This window comes from Chiloscyllium plagiosum, chromosome 12 (assembly GCF_004010195.1).
Source record: "Chiloscyllium plagiosum isolate BGI_BamShark_2017 chromosome 12, ASM401019v2, whole genome shotgun sequence".
Taxonomy (NCBI): domain Eukaryota; kingdom Metazoa; phylum Chordata; class Chondrichthyes; order Orectolobiformes; family Hemiscylliidae; genus Chiloscyllium; species Chiloscyllium plagiosum.
In genome coordinates, this window is record NC_057721.1 from 86,502,980 (window position 1) to 86,525,005 (window position 22,026).

The 22,026-nt window shown below is 43.4% G+C and overlaps 1 protein-coding gene across 4 annotated transcripts in view; it reads left to right on the forward strand.

The window, feature by feature from the left end:
* Positions 1–22,026, forward strand: part of pomt2 (protein-O-mannosyltransferase 2) — a 230,678-nt gene that overhangs the window by 188,021 nt on the left and 20,631 nt on the right. For 3 of the 4 annotated variants that reach the window (XM_043701476.1, XM_043701477.1, XM_043701475.1), the window contains exons 18-20: positions 4,584–4,689; positions 19,042–19,182; positions 21,681–21,792. In XM_043701476.1, coding sequence (XP_043557411.1) covers positions 4,584–4,689; positions 19,042–19,182; positions 21,681–21,792 — 359 coding nt within the window. The remainder of the gene's footprint in view (positions 1–4,583; positions 4,690–19,041; positions 19,183–21,680; positions 21,793–22,026) is intronic. The other variant, XM_043701478.1, reaches the window with a different exon arrangement.

Sequence of the window (22,026 nt, forward strand, 5' to 3'; positions counted from 1 at the left end):
CAGATGACAAGCAACATGAGTTCAACTGGGACAACACTACTATTATAGGACAAGCCAAATAGAGAACAGCCAGGGAATTCCTAGAGGCATGGCACTCATCCACTGATTCAATCAATAAGCACATCGACCTGGACCCAATATACCGGCCACTGCAGCGGACAGCTGAAACTGACAACCGGAAGCGGCAGGTACAAATCACTATAAATGCCAGAGGAAACATCACAGAAGCGCTTCACAGGAGGCTCCCAAGCACTGAGGATGTCACCTAGACAGGGGACAGGGGACAGGGGACAGGGGACAGGGGACGCAACACAAATTCCCAGCTCGGCGAACAGAACCACAACATTAAGCACTGAATATTAAGCGCAATGCAACAACCTTTTCTGTTTCTACATCTGAACCGATCCTTCCTTGAACACTTTGTGTGGGCATCTTTCTCCACTTCGTATCAATAACTTATCAAAACAAATATCAATAAGAAAAAGTAATAACACTGATTCCATCCGTGGCATTCCAAAGTATCCACTTGCTGTGACTGCATGCTACAGTGTACTGACAAAGTTAATGATTTTAACATATGTAGAATTGTTTATCACGATTGACAATCAGGACTGTTTTTAAGAATGATGTTGCTCATTGTTATTTTATCAGCTGCGAATCTGAGATAACTAAAACTGAAAAGCCTAATATTCATTGACGGCTTTGATAAAAATAGAATTACTTTCCAAATATCACTTTAAGTACATTTAAGTTGTCATTGGACAAACATATGGACGTCCATGGAATAGTGTACGTTAGATTGGCTTCAGATTGGTATGACAGGTCGGCGCAACATCGAGGGCAGAAGGGCCTGTACTGCGCTGTAATGTTCTATGTTCTATGTTCTATATCACAACAGAGTAGCTGCTACTGAAAAAATCTGTTGCTAATTGATTTCTGATGCCATTAAACTAATTGAAACTGTTAACCATGCTGTTGACTTACACGATTAGGTTAACATGCTGAAACATCTCTACTAAAGGTACTTGTCACATTTTTCTGTGTACATTTTTCTCTAATAATGAACTCGAGATTAGTAGAAAATATCAATTCTTCACATGTCTCACAAATTCTACTCCCTCTCCCGTGCCTATAAACGCATCTGTCCTTAAGTTCATTGTTCATGGACGGTCATTGATGGTCATCCTCTAAGGCAAGATGAGCAGAGTGTTGAGTGTCCGTACTATTGACAGGATCTGTCCACACAGTCCTTTTTTCCAAGCTCTGTCACTGTTCATCTAATTTTGCTCCCAGCTGATGTAATTACTGTACAAATCAGATCCCAGGCTGAAATCAAGGCCTATTCAAAGTAAAACTGAAACCAAAGCCTCTCTCTCTGACATATATATGTTTTCCTAAGCTTAAATAAAACTCCTTAGGACTAGAAACGTCCAGCAGACCTTAAAGCACAATGGTTCACACTGCAAAGTGATTAAATGAATCACAGCTATTTGTAGGGATAATGGGAGCGTAGGAAGAAGGTGAATGACATTCTTGACTGTGCAAGGATAAGCACCACCATATTCTCACTTCTCCCTCATACTCACTCTGTCTCTGCTACTGTACCCACCTTCCATCAAATCTCATGCTCTCACCATTGCATATAACATCTTCCCTCATTCAGTCTTACAGACCCAACCATGACCACCTCTCACAACATAAATCTGCTGCTTAAAGTTCATTGGCAAATTTGGTAGAAATAGAATTACTTACCCGAATATCACAATAGAGTAGCTGCTACTAAACAACTCTGGTGCTTATTAATTTCTGATGTTATTAATCTGATTGAAATTGTTAACTTTGTTGACATACACAATTGGGTAACAGGCTGAAACATCTCTATCAAAGGTACTTGTCAGAATTCTCTGTGTTTTGTTTTGGTTCTGATATGCTTGTTCATGATGTTGTGGATGTAAACATTGATGTTGTACTCGTTAGTTCTACATTTGGAAGATATGACTCAGCAGGAAGGCTGAAAGCATTTGTTGGAGCCTGTTTAGTACAAGGATGCTTTTCAGTCCAACAGGAATTGAATCGTAACTCTCCTTTCTTGCATTTTATTAATTCTGGTGGATAAAACATGACTTTTCCCAGCAGCATCTCTTTTGGGTGCGCATATTGATATTTACTACAGCAGATTATGAGGCAGGTATACTGAATTTAATTTTAATTTAATCATAATTTCTGGCATGTATGAGAATGTTTTGAATATTATCAGTAGCAAAGCGCTGTGGCACACAATGACCAATGCTTTCCAATTCCTGTTCTTATCATATTGTTCACTGTTATTCAGGTTGTAGATGGGGACTCACTTGTTAATGACTCAGTGGAACTCTGAGTAGAGTTATCCCCTGCTTTTACACTACTTCGCTTTACACTACATCGCTTTTAAGAAAGACCTATATTAGCACCTGTTTTCGATCACCAAAAGAAATCCAAAGGGGACTTTTGCTGTTCTGAAAAAATGCAAAATTTCTCCCATATACATTAATACTTCTTCATTTTGTGCCATTTTGGCTTATGAAAGGTTTCACAGGAACACTTTACTTTCTGATAGCAGGATCCTGGCACCAGGGAAACAACACACCATTCTGCTTTTTCTCTGCTGGCCACAGAAATGTCTGTCTATACCTCTGACTACAGAATCCCCTAACACACTTGATCTCTTGAAAGCCAACCTACCCCTCATTGCATTAGAGCCAGTCTCAATACCAGAAACTTGGCTGTTTGTGCTATGTTCCCCTGAGAATCCATCACCCCCTACATTTTCCAAAACAGCATACCTGTTGAAATGGGTATATGCACAAAAGACTCCTGCCCTAAGTGCCGACCTCTCTCACCCTTTCTGGAGTTAACCCATCTATGTGACTGTATCTGAGACATTCCCCCCCTTCCTATAACTGCCATCCATCACATACTGTTGCTGTTGCAAATTCCTCATTGCTTCTCTCCAACCGATCCACTCGATCTGATATGATTTGTATCCAACAGCATTTATGGCAGATATAATCCACAGTAACCCTTAAGTTCTCTTTAAACACCTACATCTGACAAGAAGAACATATCACTGCAAAGGCCATTTTTGCTCCTTCACAATCTACAGACCCAGAAAATAACACCGTCTTATTCCTCGACAAACACTGCCCCAGGTTAAATTAATAGCTATGGCTTATATTTTGAGTTTAATCAAGAGACTTATCTCCAAAAACATATAATCAAGAAAGAATCCCCTATACTCACTACCGCAGCCTTTCTCTTGGACAGACTTAAAACAACAATTAACTTATCTGATTCTGTGCTGTGAACTTCGCCCAACAGTTCCTCCAAGTTTAGTTGTGAATTTCACTGTTCGTTAGTTTTCCCAGATGCACTCTGATGTCCAGCGATACACAAATTCAAACAGCAAAGGCGGTAACTGTGCAGGTTCTCTCTCTCTCTCTCTCTTTCTCTCTCTCTCTCTCCTGCACTGTCCTCACCCTGTGCTTCCTTTGTCTGTTCTTCTCCCTTTAAAACTGCTGTTGTTTTGACTTTGTTTTCCTCAAGTTCCAAAACAGCATATAAAACAGTAATTGCTGCTCCTGGAATTTGAGGAAATCGCTTCCAACACCTAAAATACCTCAAAAAAAGGAGCAGCTCTTATAGCCAGAAATTTTTCCCGTCCTCCATCTTGGATTACCCAGAATCCTCTAGTTCTAGCTCTCTTTGTCTCTCTCTCTCTCTGTTTGTCTAATCCTCTGTCTGTCAACTCTTTCTGTTGGGGCAGCATAGTGGCTCAGTAGTTCGCATTGCTGCCTCACAGTGCCAGGGACCTTCGTTCATTTACAGCCGCAAGCAACTGTGTGTGGAGTTTGGACATTCTTCCAGTGTCTGCGATGGTTTCCTCTGGGTGCTTGGTTTCCTCCCATAGTCCAAAGATATGCTGATAAGATGGGTTGGCCATGCTAAGTTTCCCATAGTGTTCTGGGTTGTGTAAGTTAGGTGGATTAGCCAGGAGAAATGCAGTGTTACAGGGTTGGGGGGGGGGGGTGTGCTCTTATTGAATTCCAACTTAGAGTTTCACAAAACACAAAGAACCTGAGTTCTGAAAAAGGGTCACTGGACCTGAAATGTTAACTGCTTTCTCTCCACAGATGCTGCCAGACCTGCTGAGTTTTTTTTCCAGTAATTTTCTGGTTTTGTTATAGATATTCACATTAAGTTGTCCAGGACTTTATTAACTATTGGACAAGAGCCGGGGTTTACAATCTAGTTTGCACTCAGCTATGTATTTACGTTTTACTTTTGGCCAGTTACAGTCAGATTAGCTTTGTTTTCAAAAGGTAGTTAGTTTTGTACAAATTACTGGATCATGACTGCACAATCCTGACAACAAAGTCAGGAATGAATCTACTATAAGTTACTTGGAGGTGTTTGGTGATGAATAAGGTCAGTCTCTGGAAATCTCCCTGATCTGTTATTGTTAATGAATGTTTGCCAGATATCACTGGTTCTATCAAAGTGAAGGAATTCTCTACCTTTTGGACTAACTGTTCTCCCCTCTTTAGGTAATTTGGTGGCTAAATCTGTCCAGTCTCGTTCTCTATATGATTTTATCAAGCATTACAGCCATCTACTTGCAACGCGGATATCTGCCAGTTCAGTGTGTCAGAGGTCAGAAAATCCAATCAGATCACATTGCATTCCAGTCCCATTTTCGTGTTCAGTGTTCAGACCTTATTTTTCAACTAACATGTTTTGTCTATACGTCGAAGGTCATGAGATGCTGTTCTTGTCTTATGGTGAAAGATGACCCCTCTTCCCTGTGACAGGGATGGCGGGTAGGCTGCGGACTTGCCGAGTTTCTCGGGCATTCTGTGTTTGTCAGAGGAACCCATAGGCCAGTTGGCTTGATGTATATTTTGGCAACTATATTCGGATCAATCATTAAGACATTATTGCTGGGCATATAGAAAATCTCCAAGTGATTAGGAACAGTCAGCATGGTGTGGGAAAGGGAAATCATGTTTAAGCAAGATTTTGGAGTTCTTTGAAGAGTGGATGTGATGTGGATAAAGGGGACAGTGCCTGTAGATATACTGGATTTGGATTTCCAGAAGCCATTGAGCAAGGTGCCAAATCAAAATTGTTGCTCAAAGTTGGAGCTACTAATATAAAAATCAGTAGCAAAAGTAGGCCATTTGGCCCTTTTGAGCCTGCTCAACTTTTCAATATGATCATGTCTGATCCTGCATCTCAATGCCACATGCCCCCCCCCCCCCCCCCCCCCACCTCTCTATACCCCTCTGTCTTTACTATCTAAACATATTTAAACTTTAATATATATTCCGTGACTTGGCCTCCATACCCTACTGTGGTCGAGAATTCACAGGTTCACTGCCCTCTGAGTGAAGAAATGTTTCCTCATCTGTATTATTTGCCTACCCAGCATCGTGAGACTGTCCCCCCTGGTTTTAGAACAAAGAAAATTTATAGCCTAGGAACAGGCCCTTCGGCCCTTCAATCCTGAGCCGATCCAAATGTACTGCCTAAACCTGTCGGTCAATTCCTAAGCATTTGTAACCCTCTGCTCCCCACCTACTCATGTGTCTGTCCAGATGCATCTTAAATGAATCTACCGTGCCTGCCTCTAGAACCTCTGCTGGCAACGTGTTCCAGACGCCCACCACCCTCTGTGTGAAGTACTTGCCGTGTGTATCCCCCTTAAACTTTCCACCTCTCACCTTGAAAGCATGACCTCTGGTTATTGAAACCTTCATCCTGGGAAAAAGCTTGTCTCTATCCACCCTGTCTATACCCTTCATGATTTTAAAAATCACTCAACACCAGGTTATAGGCCAACAGGTTTAATTGGAAGCACTAGCTTTCGGAGCGACGCTCCTTCATCAGGTGATTGTCAGGTGATCAGACAATCAGGTGTCAGGTGATCAGATAATCACCTGATGAAGGAGCGTCACTCCGAAAGCTTCCAATTAAACCTGTTGGACTATAACCTGGTGTTGTGTGATTTTTAACTTTGTACACCCCAGTCTAACACCGGCATCTCCAAATCATGACTTCATGATTTTGTAAACCTCACTCAGGGTCCCCCTCAATCTCCTTTTTTCGAGTGAAAATAAACCTAACCTACTCTCTCCATAGCTAGCACCTTCCATACCAGGCAACATCTTCGTAAACCTTCTCTGCACCCTCTCCAAAGCATCCACATCCTTTTGGTAATGTGGCGACCAGAACTGTACACAGTATTCAAAATGTGGCCAAACCAATGTCTTGTACAATTTTAACATGACCTGCCAGCTCTTATACTCAATACCCCGTCCAATGAAGGCAAGTATACCATATGCCTTCTTGACCACTCTATCCACCTGTGCCACCTTCAGTGTACAATGGACCTGTACTCCCAGATCTCTCTGCCCATCAACTTTTCCCAAGGCTCTTCCATTCATTGTATAATTCGCTCTAGGATTAGTCTTGCCTAAATGCATCACCTCACATTTGTCTGGATTGAAATCCATCTGCCACTTTTCCACCCAACTCTCCAGTCTATCTATATCCTCCTGTATTCTCTGACAGTCCCTTATGCCTTCTGCTACTCCACCAATCTTCGTGTCATCTGCAAACTTACTGTTCGTACCAACAGTGCCCTCTCCTGGACCATTTATGTATATTACAAACAACAGTGGCCCCGACACTGACCCCTGTGGAACACCACTGGTCACCTTTCTCCATTTCAAGAAACTCCCTTCAGCTACTACTCTCTGTCTCCTGTTGTTCAACCAGTTCTTTATCCACCTAGCTAGAACACCCTGCACACCATGTGACTTCACTTTCTCCATTAGTTTACCATGGGGAACCTTATCAAATGCCTAACCTACTCCATGTATATGACATCAACAGCCCTTCCTTCATCTAACAACTTGGTCACTTCTATTAAGTTGGTAAGGCGCGATCTCCCCCGCACAGAACCATGTTGCCTATCACTGAGAAGCTCATTCTTTTCCAAATATAAATAGATCCTTTCTCTCAGTACCCTCTCCAGCAACTTCCCCACCACCAACGTCAGGCTTACTGGTCTGTAGTTACCCGGAATATCCCTACTACCCTTCTTGTAGAGAGGGACAACATGAGAAACCTTCCAGTCCTCGGGCACCTCACCTGTGATTAAGGATGCCACAAAGATATCTGTCAGGGCCCCAGCTACTTCCCCTCTTGCCTCCCTCAGCAACCTGGGCTAGATCCCATCCAGTCCTGGGGATTTGTCCACCTTAATAACCTCTAGCCTGCCCAACACATCTTCCCTACTTATGTCAATGTGATCCAGACTAATCAAGCTTCTATTCATCTCAACATTCATCATGTTCCTCTCCTCAGTGAACACTGATCCAAAGTAATCATTCAGAATCTCACGGGTTCTCTCAGGTTCGACATACAGCCTTCCTTCATTATCTTTTAGTGGACCAATCCTTTCTCTAGTTACCCACTTGCTTCTTATATAAGAGTAAAAGGCTTTGGGATTCTCGTTAATTCTGCTTGCTAAAGCTATTTCATGACCCCTTTTCGCATGCTTGATTCCTTGTTTCAGACTTGTCCTACTCTTCCGATATTCCTCCAAGGCCCGTTCTGTTCTTAGCTGCCTCGACCTTATGCACACTTCCCTTTTCCTCTTGGCTTGTCGTACAATTTCTCCTGTCATCCACGGTTCACGAATCTTGCCCTTCCCATCCTTTGCCTTCAATGGGACATGCCTATCCTGCACTACTGTTAACCTATCTTTGAAAGCCTCCCACATCTCAAATGTGGACTTTTCTTCAAATGGTTGTGTCCAATCCACATTTCCCAGCTCCTGCCTAATTTTGATATAATTGGCCTTGGCCCAGTTTAGTACTCTTCCCTTCGGACCACTCATCTTTATCTACGAATATTCTAAAACTTACAGAATTGTGGTCACTGTTCTCAAAGAAATCCCTCACCGCAACTTCTACCATCTGGCCTGGCTCGTTCCCCAGTACCAGGTCCAACATGGCCCCTTCACTCGTCGGACTATTGACATACTGTTCTAGAAAACTCACCTGGACGCTTCTTACAAATTCTACTTCATCCAGACCTGTGACGCTAAGTGTATCCCAGTCAATGTTGGGAAAATTAAAATCTCCCATCACCACTACCCTATTGCCTCTACATCTATTCATAATTTGTTTACCTATTTATTCTTCTACCTCATGTTCACTGTTGGGAGGCCTGTAATATAGCCCCAACAACGTAACTGCACCCTTCTTACTTCTCAGCTCCACCCATAATGCCTCACTACCCAAGACGGCCATAGCACAGCCTTTAGCACAGCCGTGATATCGTCCCTGACCAGCAATACAACTCCACCCCTCTTTTACTTCCCTCCCTGTCCTGTCTGAAGTGTCTATATCTTGGAACATTTAGTTTCCAATCATCATGCCCTTCCTTCAACCAAGTCTCTGTGATGGCAATAATGTCATACTCCCAGGCACCAATCCAAGCCCTAAGTTCATCTGCCTTACCCACTATACTCCTTGCATTAAAGTAGATGCATTTCAGGCCACAGTTCTTTTGCGCTCACCTGCTCTCTGCCTACTCTTCCCTTTATTAATGTTATCTTCATAATTCTTACAGTCTCCAGTTTCCACCTCGCTGCCTACTTGTTTTCTCTTCTGGTTCCCAGCCCCCCCCCCTGCCACCTTAGTGTTAAACCGCCCCAACAGCAGGAGCAAAAACTCCCCCAAGGACATTGGTTCCAGTCTGGTTCAGGTGTAGACCGTCCCTTTTGTAATAGTCCCACCTTCCCCAGAACCGGTCCCAATGTCCAACAAATCTGAACCCCTCCCTCCTACACCATCTCTCAAGCCACGTGTCCATCCTGCCTATTTTTTCATTTCTATGTTGGCTAGCACGTGGCACTGGGAGTAATCCCGAGATCACTACCTCTGAGGTCCTCTCCTTTAACTTCTCTCCTAACTCCCTGAATTCATCTTTCAGGACCTCTTCTTTAGACTCCCCAACCTGGGAAAACATCCTCCCTGCATCTAGTCTGTCGCACCCTCATAGCCTCCTTGCATCCTATTCTCAATTCTCACACCCAGTTTTGCATCATCAGCAAATTTGGAAATATTACATTTAGTTCCTCCATTCATGTCCTTTATAAGTGAATAGCTAGGCCTCTAGCACTGATCCCTGTGGTAGCTACTAGTCATTATTAAACCTCCAAGAGGCCTTCAGTCACCTGCACTCTGACACCTACTGCTTTAAAGTCAAGGTTCTGAAAAGATCAACCTATATAAGTATTAGACCTCTTCATCAAAAGATTGACCAATGCCCAATGGCAGTGTGGAGGAACAAAGGGATCTTTGGGTCCATGTCCATAGATCCCTCAAAGTTGCAACCCAAGTTGAGAGAGTTCAGATTGTAAGTTTGCTTGCTGAGCTGGCAGATTTGTTTTCAGACGATTCGTTATTATGCTAGAGTAGTTAAACACAAATCAAACACCATATCCCTCCTTAAGATTCCCTACAGTGTGGAAACAGGCCCTTCGGCCCAACAAGTCCACACCTACCGTCCGAAGAGTAACCCATTCCCCGATGCTATATTTACCCCTGACTAATGCACCTAACACTATGGACAATTTAGCATGGCCAATTCACCTGACCTGCACATCCTTGGACTGTGGAATGAAATCAGAGTACCTGGAGGAAACCCACACAGACAAGGGGAGAATGTGCAAACTCCACACAGACAGACAGTCACCTGAGGCAGGAATCTAACACAGGTCCCTGGTACTGTGAGGCAGCAGTGCTAACTACTGACCCACCATGCTCCCCCCAGGTGTGTTGGCTTTCATAGGTGGGGGACTGAGTTTAAGAGCCATGAGGTTATGCTGCAGCTCAATACAGCCCTGGTAAGACCACACTTGGAATATTGTGTTCTGTTCTCGTCGTCTCATTATATGCAGGATGTGGAAGCTTTACAGCGGGTGTAAAGGAGGTTTACCAGGATGCTGCCTGGACTGGAGGGCATGCCTTATGAAGAAAGGTTGAGAGAGCTTGGGCTTTTCCCATTGAACGAAGAAAGATGAAAGGTGACTTGATAGAGGTGTACAAGATGATGAGAGGCATAGAAGGGTGGATAGTCAGAGTCTTTTTCCCAGGGCAGAAATCGCTTTCACAAGGGATAATTTTAAGGTGATTGGTGGAAGATTTAGGGGAGTGCACTGCCAGTAGCGGTAATAGAGTCAGATACATTGGAGACATTCAAGCGACTTATGAATAGAACATAGAAGAATACAGCACAGAACAGGCCCTTCGGCCCACGATGTTGTGCCGAACATTTGTCCTAGCTTAAGCACCCATCCATGTACCTATCCAATTGCCACTTAAAGGTCACCAATGATTCTGACTCTGCCACTCCCACAGGCAGCGCATTCCATGCCCCCACCACTCTCTGGGTAAAGAACATACTCCTGACTCCCCCCTATACCTTCCACCCTTCACCTTAAATTTATGTCCCCTTGTAACACTCTGTTGTACCCGGGGAAAAAGTTTCTGACTGTCTACTCTATCTATTCCCCTGATCATCTTATAAACCTCTATCAAGTCACCCCTTATCCTTCGCCGTTCCAATTAGAAAAGGCCTAGCACTCTCAACCTATCCTCGTACGACCTATTCTCCATTCCAGGCAACATCCTGGTAAATCTCCTCTGTACCCTCTCAAAAGCTTCCACATCTTTCCTAAAATGAGGCGATCAGAACTGCACACAGTACTCCAAATGTGGCCTTACCAAGGTCCTGTACAGCTGCAACATCACCTCACGACTCTTGAATTCAATCCCTCTGCTAATGAACGCTAATACACCATAGGCCTTCTTACAAGCTCTATCCACCTGAGTGGCAACTTTCAAAGAGCTATGAACATCCCAAGATCCCTCTGTTCCTCCACCTAACTCGGAACCCTACCGTTAACCCTGTATTCCGCATTCTTATTTGTTCTTCCAAAATGGACAACCTCACACTTGGCAGGGTTGAACTCCATCTGCCACTCCTCAGCCCAGCTCTGCATCATATCTAAGTCCCTTTGCAGCCGACAACAGCCTTCCTCACTATCCACAACTCCACCAATCTTTGTATCATCTGCAAATTTACTGACCCACCCTTCGACTCCCTCTTCCAAGTCATTAATAAACATTACAAACAGCAGAATAGGCATATGGAAGATAGTACAATGAAGGGTATGTAGGTTAGTCTGATCTTAGAGTTGGATAAAAGGTCAACACAACATTGAAGGCCAAAGGGCCTGTACTGTGCTGGACTGTTACATGTACTATGTTCTAAAATAGATGTGACATAAGCAGAGGTCAGTGCTGGGAAGAGTTACCTCAAGGTCAGTAGTCGGCCGTAGCAACTTGAAACCAGCTTCAAAGGCTTACTCCCACATCCCAATGCTCTTGGATTGTGCTGCAGAGGTTACAATGCCAGTTAGATTTTTGTGCTGCCATGTACCCTCTGTACTGCAGATCAACATCTCCCAGACACTTTCATTGAATATTTTCAAGTTGTCATTCATCGAATATTTTCAGTAGTAGATAATAGAATCAAATATTATTGGGGGACGTGGGAATACTGAATTTGAAACCCAATCCGATCAGCCATGATTGTATTGAGTGCCAGAACATCCTTGCTGATGTGAATAGTCTACGTCTACACCTAATTCCCATACAAACAAGGGACAAGAGTAGGCCACTCGGCCCTTTGTGCCTGCAGCACTGTCACTAAGATTATGGCTGATCTGATTTTAATCTCAACTCAACATTCCTGGATATATTCTGGTTAATCAAGAATCTATTTATCTTAATGTTAAAAAATATTTAAAGATTCTGTATCCATTACCTTTGGAGGAAAGGAATTCCAAAGCTACACAAACCTTAGAGAAAATGCTTCCTCGTCTCTTGTTTTAACTAGCACCCAATTATTTTTTAACAATGACCCCTATTTCTGGATTCTTCCCCTAGAGGAAACATTCTTTCAACATCATCAGGTCAAATTCCCTGAGGATCTGTTATGTTTCAGTTAAATCACCTCTAATTCTTCCAAACTCCAGAGGATACAGGCCAGCCTATCTAGCCATTCCTCATAAGACAATCTATAATCCCCTCTGAACTGCTTCCAAAGCATTAACATCCTTCCATAAAAATGGTGGCCAATACTCCAGTTGTTGTCTTAGCAATTCCCTGAATAACTGAGGCAGAACCTCCCTATGTTTGCATTCAATTCCCCTTGCAATAAACCATTATCATCCTATTGGCTTTCCTGGTTACTTGTTGTACCTGCTTGCTAACTTTCTCTAATTCATGCACTAGGATACCGGATCTTTCTGCATCTCATAGCTCTGCAGCCTCTCATCATTTAGGTAATGTGTTTCTTTTCTATGCTTTCTGCAAAAATTGACAATTTTACGCTTCTCCACATTGTGTTCCATTTGCCAGATCTTTGCCCACTCACTTCACCTGGTATACTCCTTCATAGCTCACCCCCCTTCGTGTCTATATGACAAAAGCAAATTTAGCTCCCATACCTTTTGATCCCCTCATACAAATAATTTCATCCACTCAACATCCTGCCAGACTGAAAAGGACCCACGTATTCCTGCTCTCTGCTTTGTATTGGGCAGCCAATTTTCCATACATGGCAGTGTACACCATGAACTCCAATAAATGAGTTAAACATGATTTCCCTATGAGAAAACCAAGGTGACTTTGCCTGATTACTTTGAACTTCAAAAGTGCGCTGTAAAAGCATCTTTAATAGTAGCTTCTAACATGTTCTCTATGATAGATGTTAAGCTTACTGGCCTGTGTCTGTATGTCAGAAAGTGTGGCACTGGAAAAGCGCAGCAGGTCAGACAGCATCCGAGGTGCAGACAGTTGACATTTCGGGCATCAGTCCTCCATCACATTTCTGTTAAAGGGCTTATGCCCGAAATGTCGACTCTCCTGCTCCTGAGATAGAACATAGAAGAATACAGCGCAGTACAGGCCCTTTGGCCCTCGATGGTGCACCGATCCAAGCCCACCTAACCTATACTAACCCACTATCCTCCATATACCTATCCAATGCCCGCTTAAATGCCCATAAAGAGGGAGAGTCCACCACTGCTACTGGCAGGGCATTCCATGAACTTACGACTCGCTGAGTGAAGAACCTACCCCTAACTTCAGTCCTATATCTACCCCCCCTTAATTTAAAGCTATGCCCCCTTGTAATACCCGACTCCATACGCGGGAAAAGGTTCACACTGTCAACCCTATCTAACCCCCTAATCATCTTGTACACCTCAATCAAGTCACCCCTAAACCGTCTTTTCTCTAATGAAAACAGCCCCAAGTGTCTCAGTCTTTCCTCATACGATCTTCATATTTCTGTTCAGTCCACCAGTCTATGTCCTGCTGAAGTCTGTGACCATCTTACTCATTCTTCAGCATGAAGATGAGTGGAGTCGTTATTTTATAATCTAAGAATTATGTATTTCACTTGCATTTCTGCCCTTGTGTAAGTTGGTTGTAAGTCTGAATCTCACTCTGGTAAGAATGGATCTTCAGTCTCCTTTTTTAATTTTGGACCATATATAGCAGCTAGGAGAAAGTGAGGACTGCAGATGCTGGAGATCAGAGACGAGAGTGTGGTACTAGAAAAGCTTTTCTAGCACCACACTCTCGACTCTATAAAGCAGCACGTGATACCCATATGTTAAGGGTTCTCTGATATACTGTCTTGTTTTCATTGCTGCTTACTTTGTTACTGGTCAGAAAAAGGTACACTTGATCTAGTCTGCTAATTGGAATGACCAATGATACTGAGCCAAAGAACTAACCAGTGCACAAACCCAAAATCATGGCGATCACAATATTTTTCAGTTCTAAAATGTAATATTTATATATGGGTATCACATTTGAAATTTGATGGATGGCAGCCTGTTTGTTCCCCCCTCCCCAAAAAAAACTCAAAGTTCAAAGTTTTTTTTTCTTCTGTATCTTTTTGTTTCAATTTGGGTCACTATCTGTTCACTTAACATAGAACAGCACCATTTGGTCCATCCAGTCTGCACTGACCATAATGCCATTCTAAACTAATCGCATCTGCCTGCACATGGTCCATATCCCTCCGTTCTCTGTGTTCATATATCTGTCTCATGCCTCTTAAATGTTGCTATGGTATCTGCTTCTACCATCTCTCCTAACCGTGTGTTCCAAGCACCTACCACCATCTGTATAAAACAAACCTGCCTCACACATCTCCTCAAAACTTTCCCCGTCTGTCCTTAAACCTATGTCCCCTAGTATTTGGTATTGCCACCCTTCCTTTTATCTAAGCGAACTGTTTCTACCCAGTACTTGTTCTTATCTCCTATGGGAAGTTGTCCTTTGAAAATTAGCTGAAGCACTTTTGTTCTTTTTCCTTTAGCCAAGGTTAGGAAAAGTCTGTGCAAGGCAGTAGTAATGTCTGTTCAGCAGCAATTAAGGGAGTGACAGCTGTTCAGCCTCCTGTCTAGCCATGACATTTGGCTGTTCCAGCACGTGCTGACTGCTGCAGGCACAGATGGATCAGCTAAAGCTAATTTTTGTTCTGCTCATTGCCTCAGTCAGCGTTCCTCATTGAATATAACTAGGAATCCGCATTTCATATTAACAAACTAAAATGTTAGAATAACTCTTCACTGTTGGAATTGTTTATTTTACTTGTACGTTCAAGTGGGATTTATGTTCATTCAAGTAATAATAGTGAGAAATGACACTTTTTGTCGACAATGAGCACTCTCAGTGCAACATCGTCAGTATGTCAGTAGTTTGGGACCTGAAACAGAAGATTGGGAATTCATCTGTTTCAAGTTATAAGCATGCAATCCAAACTGAAGCAACAATGTGTCACTGAAGGTTATTTCAATACTTCTGATTTTGACTAAACTGCTAAGAACGAAAGTGAAAATTCTCATCCAATGCTTTGCAACAAGTTTTTTGAGACCACAGCGCACGCACAAACCGTTCAGCCTTACTGGTCTATGTTAATTTTCTGCTCTGCAAGAGTTTCCTGTCAGCCCTCTATCTCTACAAAGCTCTATTCTTTTATGTTTTTTTCTGGTCCTTTTACTTACCTAACTTTGTTTTAAATACTTCTACAGTAGTCACCTCAACCACTCCTTATGGTATCGTATTCCACATTCCTACCATTCTTTAGATGAAAACATTTCTCTGAATTCCTGATTGAATTTATTCATAATTTTACTTTATATTCTCTAGATTTTGAATTCCCTACTAATGAAACCAACCAAACCATTACACTTTAAAAGCCCCTATCAGATCACCTCTCAGCCTGGTTTTTGAGAGCTACATTCTTAATTATTTTCTGATTGTTTTAACCTCTCAGTTCTGGTCTCATCTTTATAAATATTCTTGCAGCTTTAATGTACTTTTTATAATTATGAACAGTACTCCATATGACCTAACCAAAGTTCTATACAAGTTTCACGTGATTTTCTTCCTTGTTAAAATTTCTCTGTATGTAAATTGTTACCAGTATTTGTTTGCTTCTTTAAATGGCTTTATTAATATTATAGAGATAGGGAACAGGAAATACCTGTTTGATTAGATTAGATTAGGTTACTTAGTGTGGAAACAGGCCCTTCGGCCCAACAAGTCCACACCGACCCGCCGAAGCGCAACCCACCCATACCCCTACATTTACCCCTTCACCTAACACTACGGGCAATTTAGCATGGCCAATTCACCTGACCTGCACATCTTTGGACTGTGGGAGGAAACCGGAGCACCGGTTTGCTCTCCCAGTCCCCCTCACTGTCACCCATCTATCTGCCATCTTTGGAGTTACTACTTCCCTGTAACTCTGATCTATGACCCCCTCTGCCTCCCGAATGATCCGAAGTTCATCCAACTCCAGCTCCAGTTCCCTAACACGGTCTTGGAGGAGCTGGAGGTGGGTGCACTTCCTGCAAGTGTAATCGGCAGGGACGTCGATGGCATCCCTCACCTCATACATGTTGCAGGAGGAACATTGCACTGCCTTCACTGCCATCCCTCTAAAGCTAACTTTTATTTTAAAAAAACACTGGTCTAAAGAATACAACAAGCAAAATTCAGCACTTACCTACTTACCACAACAGGTGTTATTATTAGGTTAGAGGAGGAGGGCAGGTGGGGGGCACTACCCGTGTAGTGCCTCGGGTTCTTCTCCTTCGCGCTTTTAAAGGGGGACAAAACCTACCCAGGTAAGCTTACACTAACTGCTTCCGTGTCTCGGCTGCCCCTCTGGTCGTCGTCACTTCCCCCTGGTGCTCCCGCTCTTTCTGTGAAGAGAGAGAAAAAAAAACACCGCTGCCCGCTACCGTTAAGTACTTTTAAAACCAAACGGTCTTACCTTCGTTGCTGCTCGCACTGGAAATGACCGACGGCTTCGAAGGGTGGGTATAAATACTCACCGCTTTCCTTCCCGGCTGCCCCTCTGGTCGTCGTCACTTCCCCCTGGTGCTCCCGCTCTTTCTGTGAAGAGAGAGTGAAAGAGAAATTCCTTCGCGCTTTTAAAGGGGGAAAAAAACCTACCCAGGTAAGCTTACACTAACTGCTTCCGTGTCTCGGCTGCCCCTCTGGTCGTCGTCACTTCCCCCTGGTGCTCCCGCTCTTTCTGTGAAGAGAGAGTGAAAGAGAAAAAGAAACACCGCTGCCCGCTACCGGTAAGTACTTTTAAAACCAAACGGTCTTACCTTCGCTGCTGCTCGCACTGGAAATGACCGACGGCTTCGAAGGGTGGGTATAAATACTCACCGCTTTCCTTCCCGGCTGCCCCTCTGGTCGTCGTCACTTCCCCCTGGTGCTCCTGCTCTTTCTGTGAAGAGAGAGTGAAAGAGAAAAAAAAACACCGCTGCCCGCTACTGGTAAGTACTTTTAAAACCAAACGGTCTTACCTTTGCTGCTGCTCGCACTGGAAATGACCGACGGCTTCGAAGGGTGAGTATAAATACTCACCGCTTTCCTTCCCGGCTGCCCCTCTGGTCGTTGTCACTTCCCCCTGGTGCTCCCGCTCTTTCTGTGAAGAGAGAGTGAAAGAGAAAAAAAAAACACTGCTGCCCGCTACCGGTAAGCACTTTTAAAACCAAACGGTCTTACCTTCGCTGATGCTCGCACTGGAAATGACCGACGGCTTCGAAGGGTGAGTATAAATACTCACCGCTTTCCTTCCCGGCTGCCCCTCTGGTCGTTGTCACTTCCCCCTGGTGCTCCCGCTCTTTCTGTGAAGAGAGAGTGAAAGAGAAAAAAACACCGCTGCCCGCTACCGGTAAGCACTTTTAAAACCAAACGGTCTTACCTTCGTTGCTGCTCGCACTGGAAATGACCGACGGCTTTGAAGGGTGAGTATAAATACTCACCGCTTTCCTTCCCGGCTGCCCCTCTGGTCGTCGTCACTTCCCCCTGGTGCTCCCGCTCTTTCTGTGAAGAGAGAGTGAAAGAGAAAAAAAAAACACCGCTGCCCGCTACCGGTAAGTACTTTTAAAACCAAACGGTCTTACCTTCGCTGCTGCTCGCGCTGATGCAGCCTAATCCCCTGTGGTTTTCCAGCACTACACTTTTCGACTCTGACTCTCCAGCATCTGCAGTCCCCACTTTCTCCCTGTGTCTATATATTCCCAATATTTTTCAGGAACTCAATTAAATATGAAACTGAAGTCATCAGAATAGATTGACAAGGATGTTGCTAGGATTGGAGGGTTTGAGCTATAGGGAGCGGCTGAACAGGTTGGGGCTACTTTGCCTAGAGCGTCTGAGACTAAAGGGTGACTTTATAGAGATTTATAAAATTAATAATAGGATGAATAGCCAGGGTCTTTTCTCCACGGTGGGGGAATCCAAAACTAAAGGGCACAGATTTAAAGTGAGAGGGGCAATATTTAAAAGGGACCTAAGGGACAACTTTTTGTGCAGAGGGTGGTGTGTATATAGAATGAGCTGTCAGAGGAAGTGGTGGAAGCTGGTACAATTACAACATTTAAAAGTCATTTGGATGAGTGTATGATTTGGAAGGGTTTAGTGGAATATGGACCATATGCTGGGAAATGGGATATCTGGTCGGCATTGACAAATTGGACCAAAGTGCTGTACACTTCTAACTCTGTGAACAAACAGACAATCTCTCACTGCTGATAAATGATGGAGCCAGGGAATGGAGTTTAAAATGAGGATGGGAAGCAATTTACTTAATCTTCCCACTCTTTAACTGCAGAAAATTTCTGCTGATCAGAGATGTATAACATGGAAATAGACCCTTCAGTCCAACTTGTCCATGCTGACCAGATATCCTAAATTAATGTAGTCCCATTTGCCAGCACTTGGCCCCTATCCCTCTAAATTCTTCCTATTCATGTTCCCATCCAGATGCCTTTTAATTGTTGTAATTGTACCAGTCTCCACCACTTCCTCTGGCAGCTCATTCCATACACATACCACCCTCTGCGTGAAAATGTTGCCCCTTAAGTCGCTTTTAAATCTTTCCCCTCTCACCCTAAACCTATGCCCTTTAGTTCTGGACTCCCCAACCCGAGGGAAAAGACCTTGTCTATTTACCCTATCCATGCCCCTCACGAACTTCTATAAGGTCACTCCTCAGTCTCTGACACTCCAGGAAAAAAAGTACCAGCCTGTTCAGCCTCTCCCTATAGCTCAAATCCTCCAACTTGGCAACATCCTTATAAATCTTTAACCCTTTCAAGTTTCACAGCATCCTTCCTGTAGGAGGGAGACTAGAATTGCACACAATATTCCAGTGTAATTTAGCAAATGTGAAGGAGTTAAGTGCCAACATTCTTCCACACTGTAGACCTATATAAATGCAATTTGTTGTTTGGAGTGATTAGAGGGCATACTGTATTTGTGTGACACATACAGAAGGCAAAACAGTCAGTAACACAGATTTATCTTGTTTCAGAGCGTGCTGGTATTGTTCAGAATGGAGCCAGACAGGTTCTGCTGGGCTGGTTGCTCCATTATGTACCATTCTACCTGATGGGCCGAATCCTGTATTATCATCATTACTTTCCTGCAATGCTTTTCAGTAGCATGTTAACAGGTGTGTCACTTCTCTCTCACATTCCACTGATTTAACTGGGAGATTATCTGGATCTCCGAACATCAAACTAAATGCAGTATTCACGTATCAGACATTATTTCCCCACACTTAAATACATCACATTAAGGCACAAAATGGTTTGAACAAAGAACAAAGAAAATTTACAGCCCAGGAACAGGCCCTTTGGCCCTCCAAACCTGAGCTGATCCAACTGTACTGTCTAAATCTGTCGCTCAGTTCCTAAGCATCTGTATCCCGCTACTCCCCACCTACTCATGCATCTGTCCACACATATCTTAAATGAATCTACCGTGCCTGTCTCTAACACCTCTGCTGGCAACGCGTTCCAGACGCCCACCACCCTCTGTGTAAAGTACTTGTTGCGTGTATCCCTCTTAAACTTTCCATCTCTCACCTTGAAAGTGTGACCTCTCGTTGTTGAATCCTTCACACTGGGAAAAGCTTATCTCTATCTACCCTGTTTATACCCTTCATGATTTTGTAGACCTCAATCTCGTTTTTTCTAATGAAAACAATCCTGACCTACTCAACCTCGCTTCATAGCTAGCACCTTCCATACCAGGCAACATCCTCGTAAACCTTCTCTGCACCCTCTCCAAAGCGTCCACATCCTTTTGGTAATGTGGTGACCAGAACTGTACACAGTATTCTAAATGTGGCCGAACCAATGTCTTGTACAATTTTAACATGACTTGCCAGCTCTTATACTCAATATGCTGTCCAATGAAGGCAAGCATACTATATGCCTTCTTGACCACTCTATCCACCTGTGCAGCCACCTTCAGTGAACTCCCAGATCTCTCTGCTCATCAACTTTTCCCAAGGCTCTTCCGTTTACTGTATAATTCGCTCTAGAATTAGACTTCCCAAAATGCATCACCTCACATTTGTCTGGATTGAACTCCATCTGCCACTTCTCCGCCCAACTTTCCAGTCTGTCTATATTCTCCGGTATTCTTTGACAGTTCCTGATGCTTTCTGCTACTCCACCAATCTTTGTGTCATCTGCAAACTTGCTGATCATACCAACAGAGCCCTCTTCCAGATCGTTTATGTATATTACAAACAACAGTGGCCTCAGCACTGATCCATGTGGAACACCACTGGTCAGTTTTCTCCGTTTCGAGAAACTCCCTTCAACTACTACTCTCTGTCTCCTGTTGCTCAACCAGTTCTTTATCCATCTAGCGAGAACACCCTGCACACCATGTGACTTCACTTTCTCCATTAGTTTACCATGGGGAACCTTATCAAATGCCTTACTAAAGTCCATGTATATGACATCAATAGCCCTTCCTTCATCTATCAACTTGGTCACTTCTTCGAAGAACTCTATTAAGTTGGTAAGGCACGATCTCCCCTACACAAAACCATGTTACCTATCACTGATAAGCCCATTCTTTTCAAAAATAAATAGATTTTATCCCTCAGTACCTTCTCCAACTTTCCCACCACTGACATCAGGCTCACTGGTCTGTATTTACCCAGAATATCCCTACTACCCTTCTTGTACAGGGGGACAACATGAGCAACTTTCCAGTCCTCTAGCACTTCACCTGTCTTTAAGGATGCTACAAAGATATCTGTCATGGCCCCAGCTATTTCCTCTCTGACCTCCCTCAGCAACCCGAGGTAGATCCCATCTGGTCCTGGGGATTTGTCCACCTTAATAACCTCTAGCCTACCCCACACATCTTCCCTACTTATATCAACGTGATCCACAGTAATCAAACTTCTATCTCTAATCTCAACATTCATCATGTATCTCTCCTCAGTGAACACTGATGCAAAGTAATCATTCAGAATCTCACCCATTCTCTCAGATTCGACACACAGCCTTCCTTCCTTATCCTTTAGTGGACTAATCCTTTCTCTAGTTACCCGCTTGCTTCTTAGAGTCATAGAGATGTTCTTATATAAGAATAAAATGCTTTGGGATTCTCCTTAATTCTGCTCGCTAAAGTTATTTCATCACCCCTTTATCTCGCTTGATTCCTCGCTTAAGACTAGTCCTACTCTCCCGATATTCCTCCAGGACCCATTCTGTTCTTAACTGCCTGAACTTAATGTAAGCGTCCCTTTTCCTCTTGGCTAGTCGTACAGTTTCTCCTGTCACCCACGGTTCACAAAGCTTGCCTTTCCTATCACTTCTTTTCAATGGGACGTGCCTATCCTGCACTATCTTTAACCTACCTTTTGAAAATCTTCCACATATGAAATGTGGACTTCCCTTCAAATAGCTGTGTCCAATCCACATTTCCCAGCTCTTGCCTAATTTTGATATAATTGGCCTTGGTCCAGTTTAGTACTCTTCCCTTAGGACCACTCTCATCTTTGTCTTCGAGCACTCTAAAACTTACAGAATTGTGATCACTGTTCCCAAACAAATTCCCCCACTGCAACTTCTACCACTGCAACTTCTATTCATCATTCCCACCCAATTTTGAGAAGGCCTCTTTTTCTGATTCTATCTTTAGCAATCACATGGCATGTTCTGCTGCAAAGTTTTGACCTCCTCTTCAGCCAGGATGCAGCTCAGCGAGTTTACAAAATTGGAATGATGTTCTTGGTTCTTGTCTGCATGTATAGGTGAGTGAGAATATACTGATCAAAATTATGCCTGAATCCACCTTGAATTTTGCTACTTTAGAGGCAATTCTGTTTCACTTCAAATACAGAAGCAATATTTTTGTTGTCATTGTTGAGACAAAACTAAAGTGAAACAATTTTTAAGGACATTGGATTACTGATGTCCTTTAGTGTAGTAAATTTGCAGCCCTTACCTGGTCTGACTTGTATATGAAGACCCGTAGCCATGTGCTG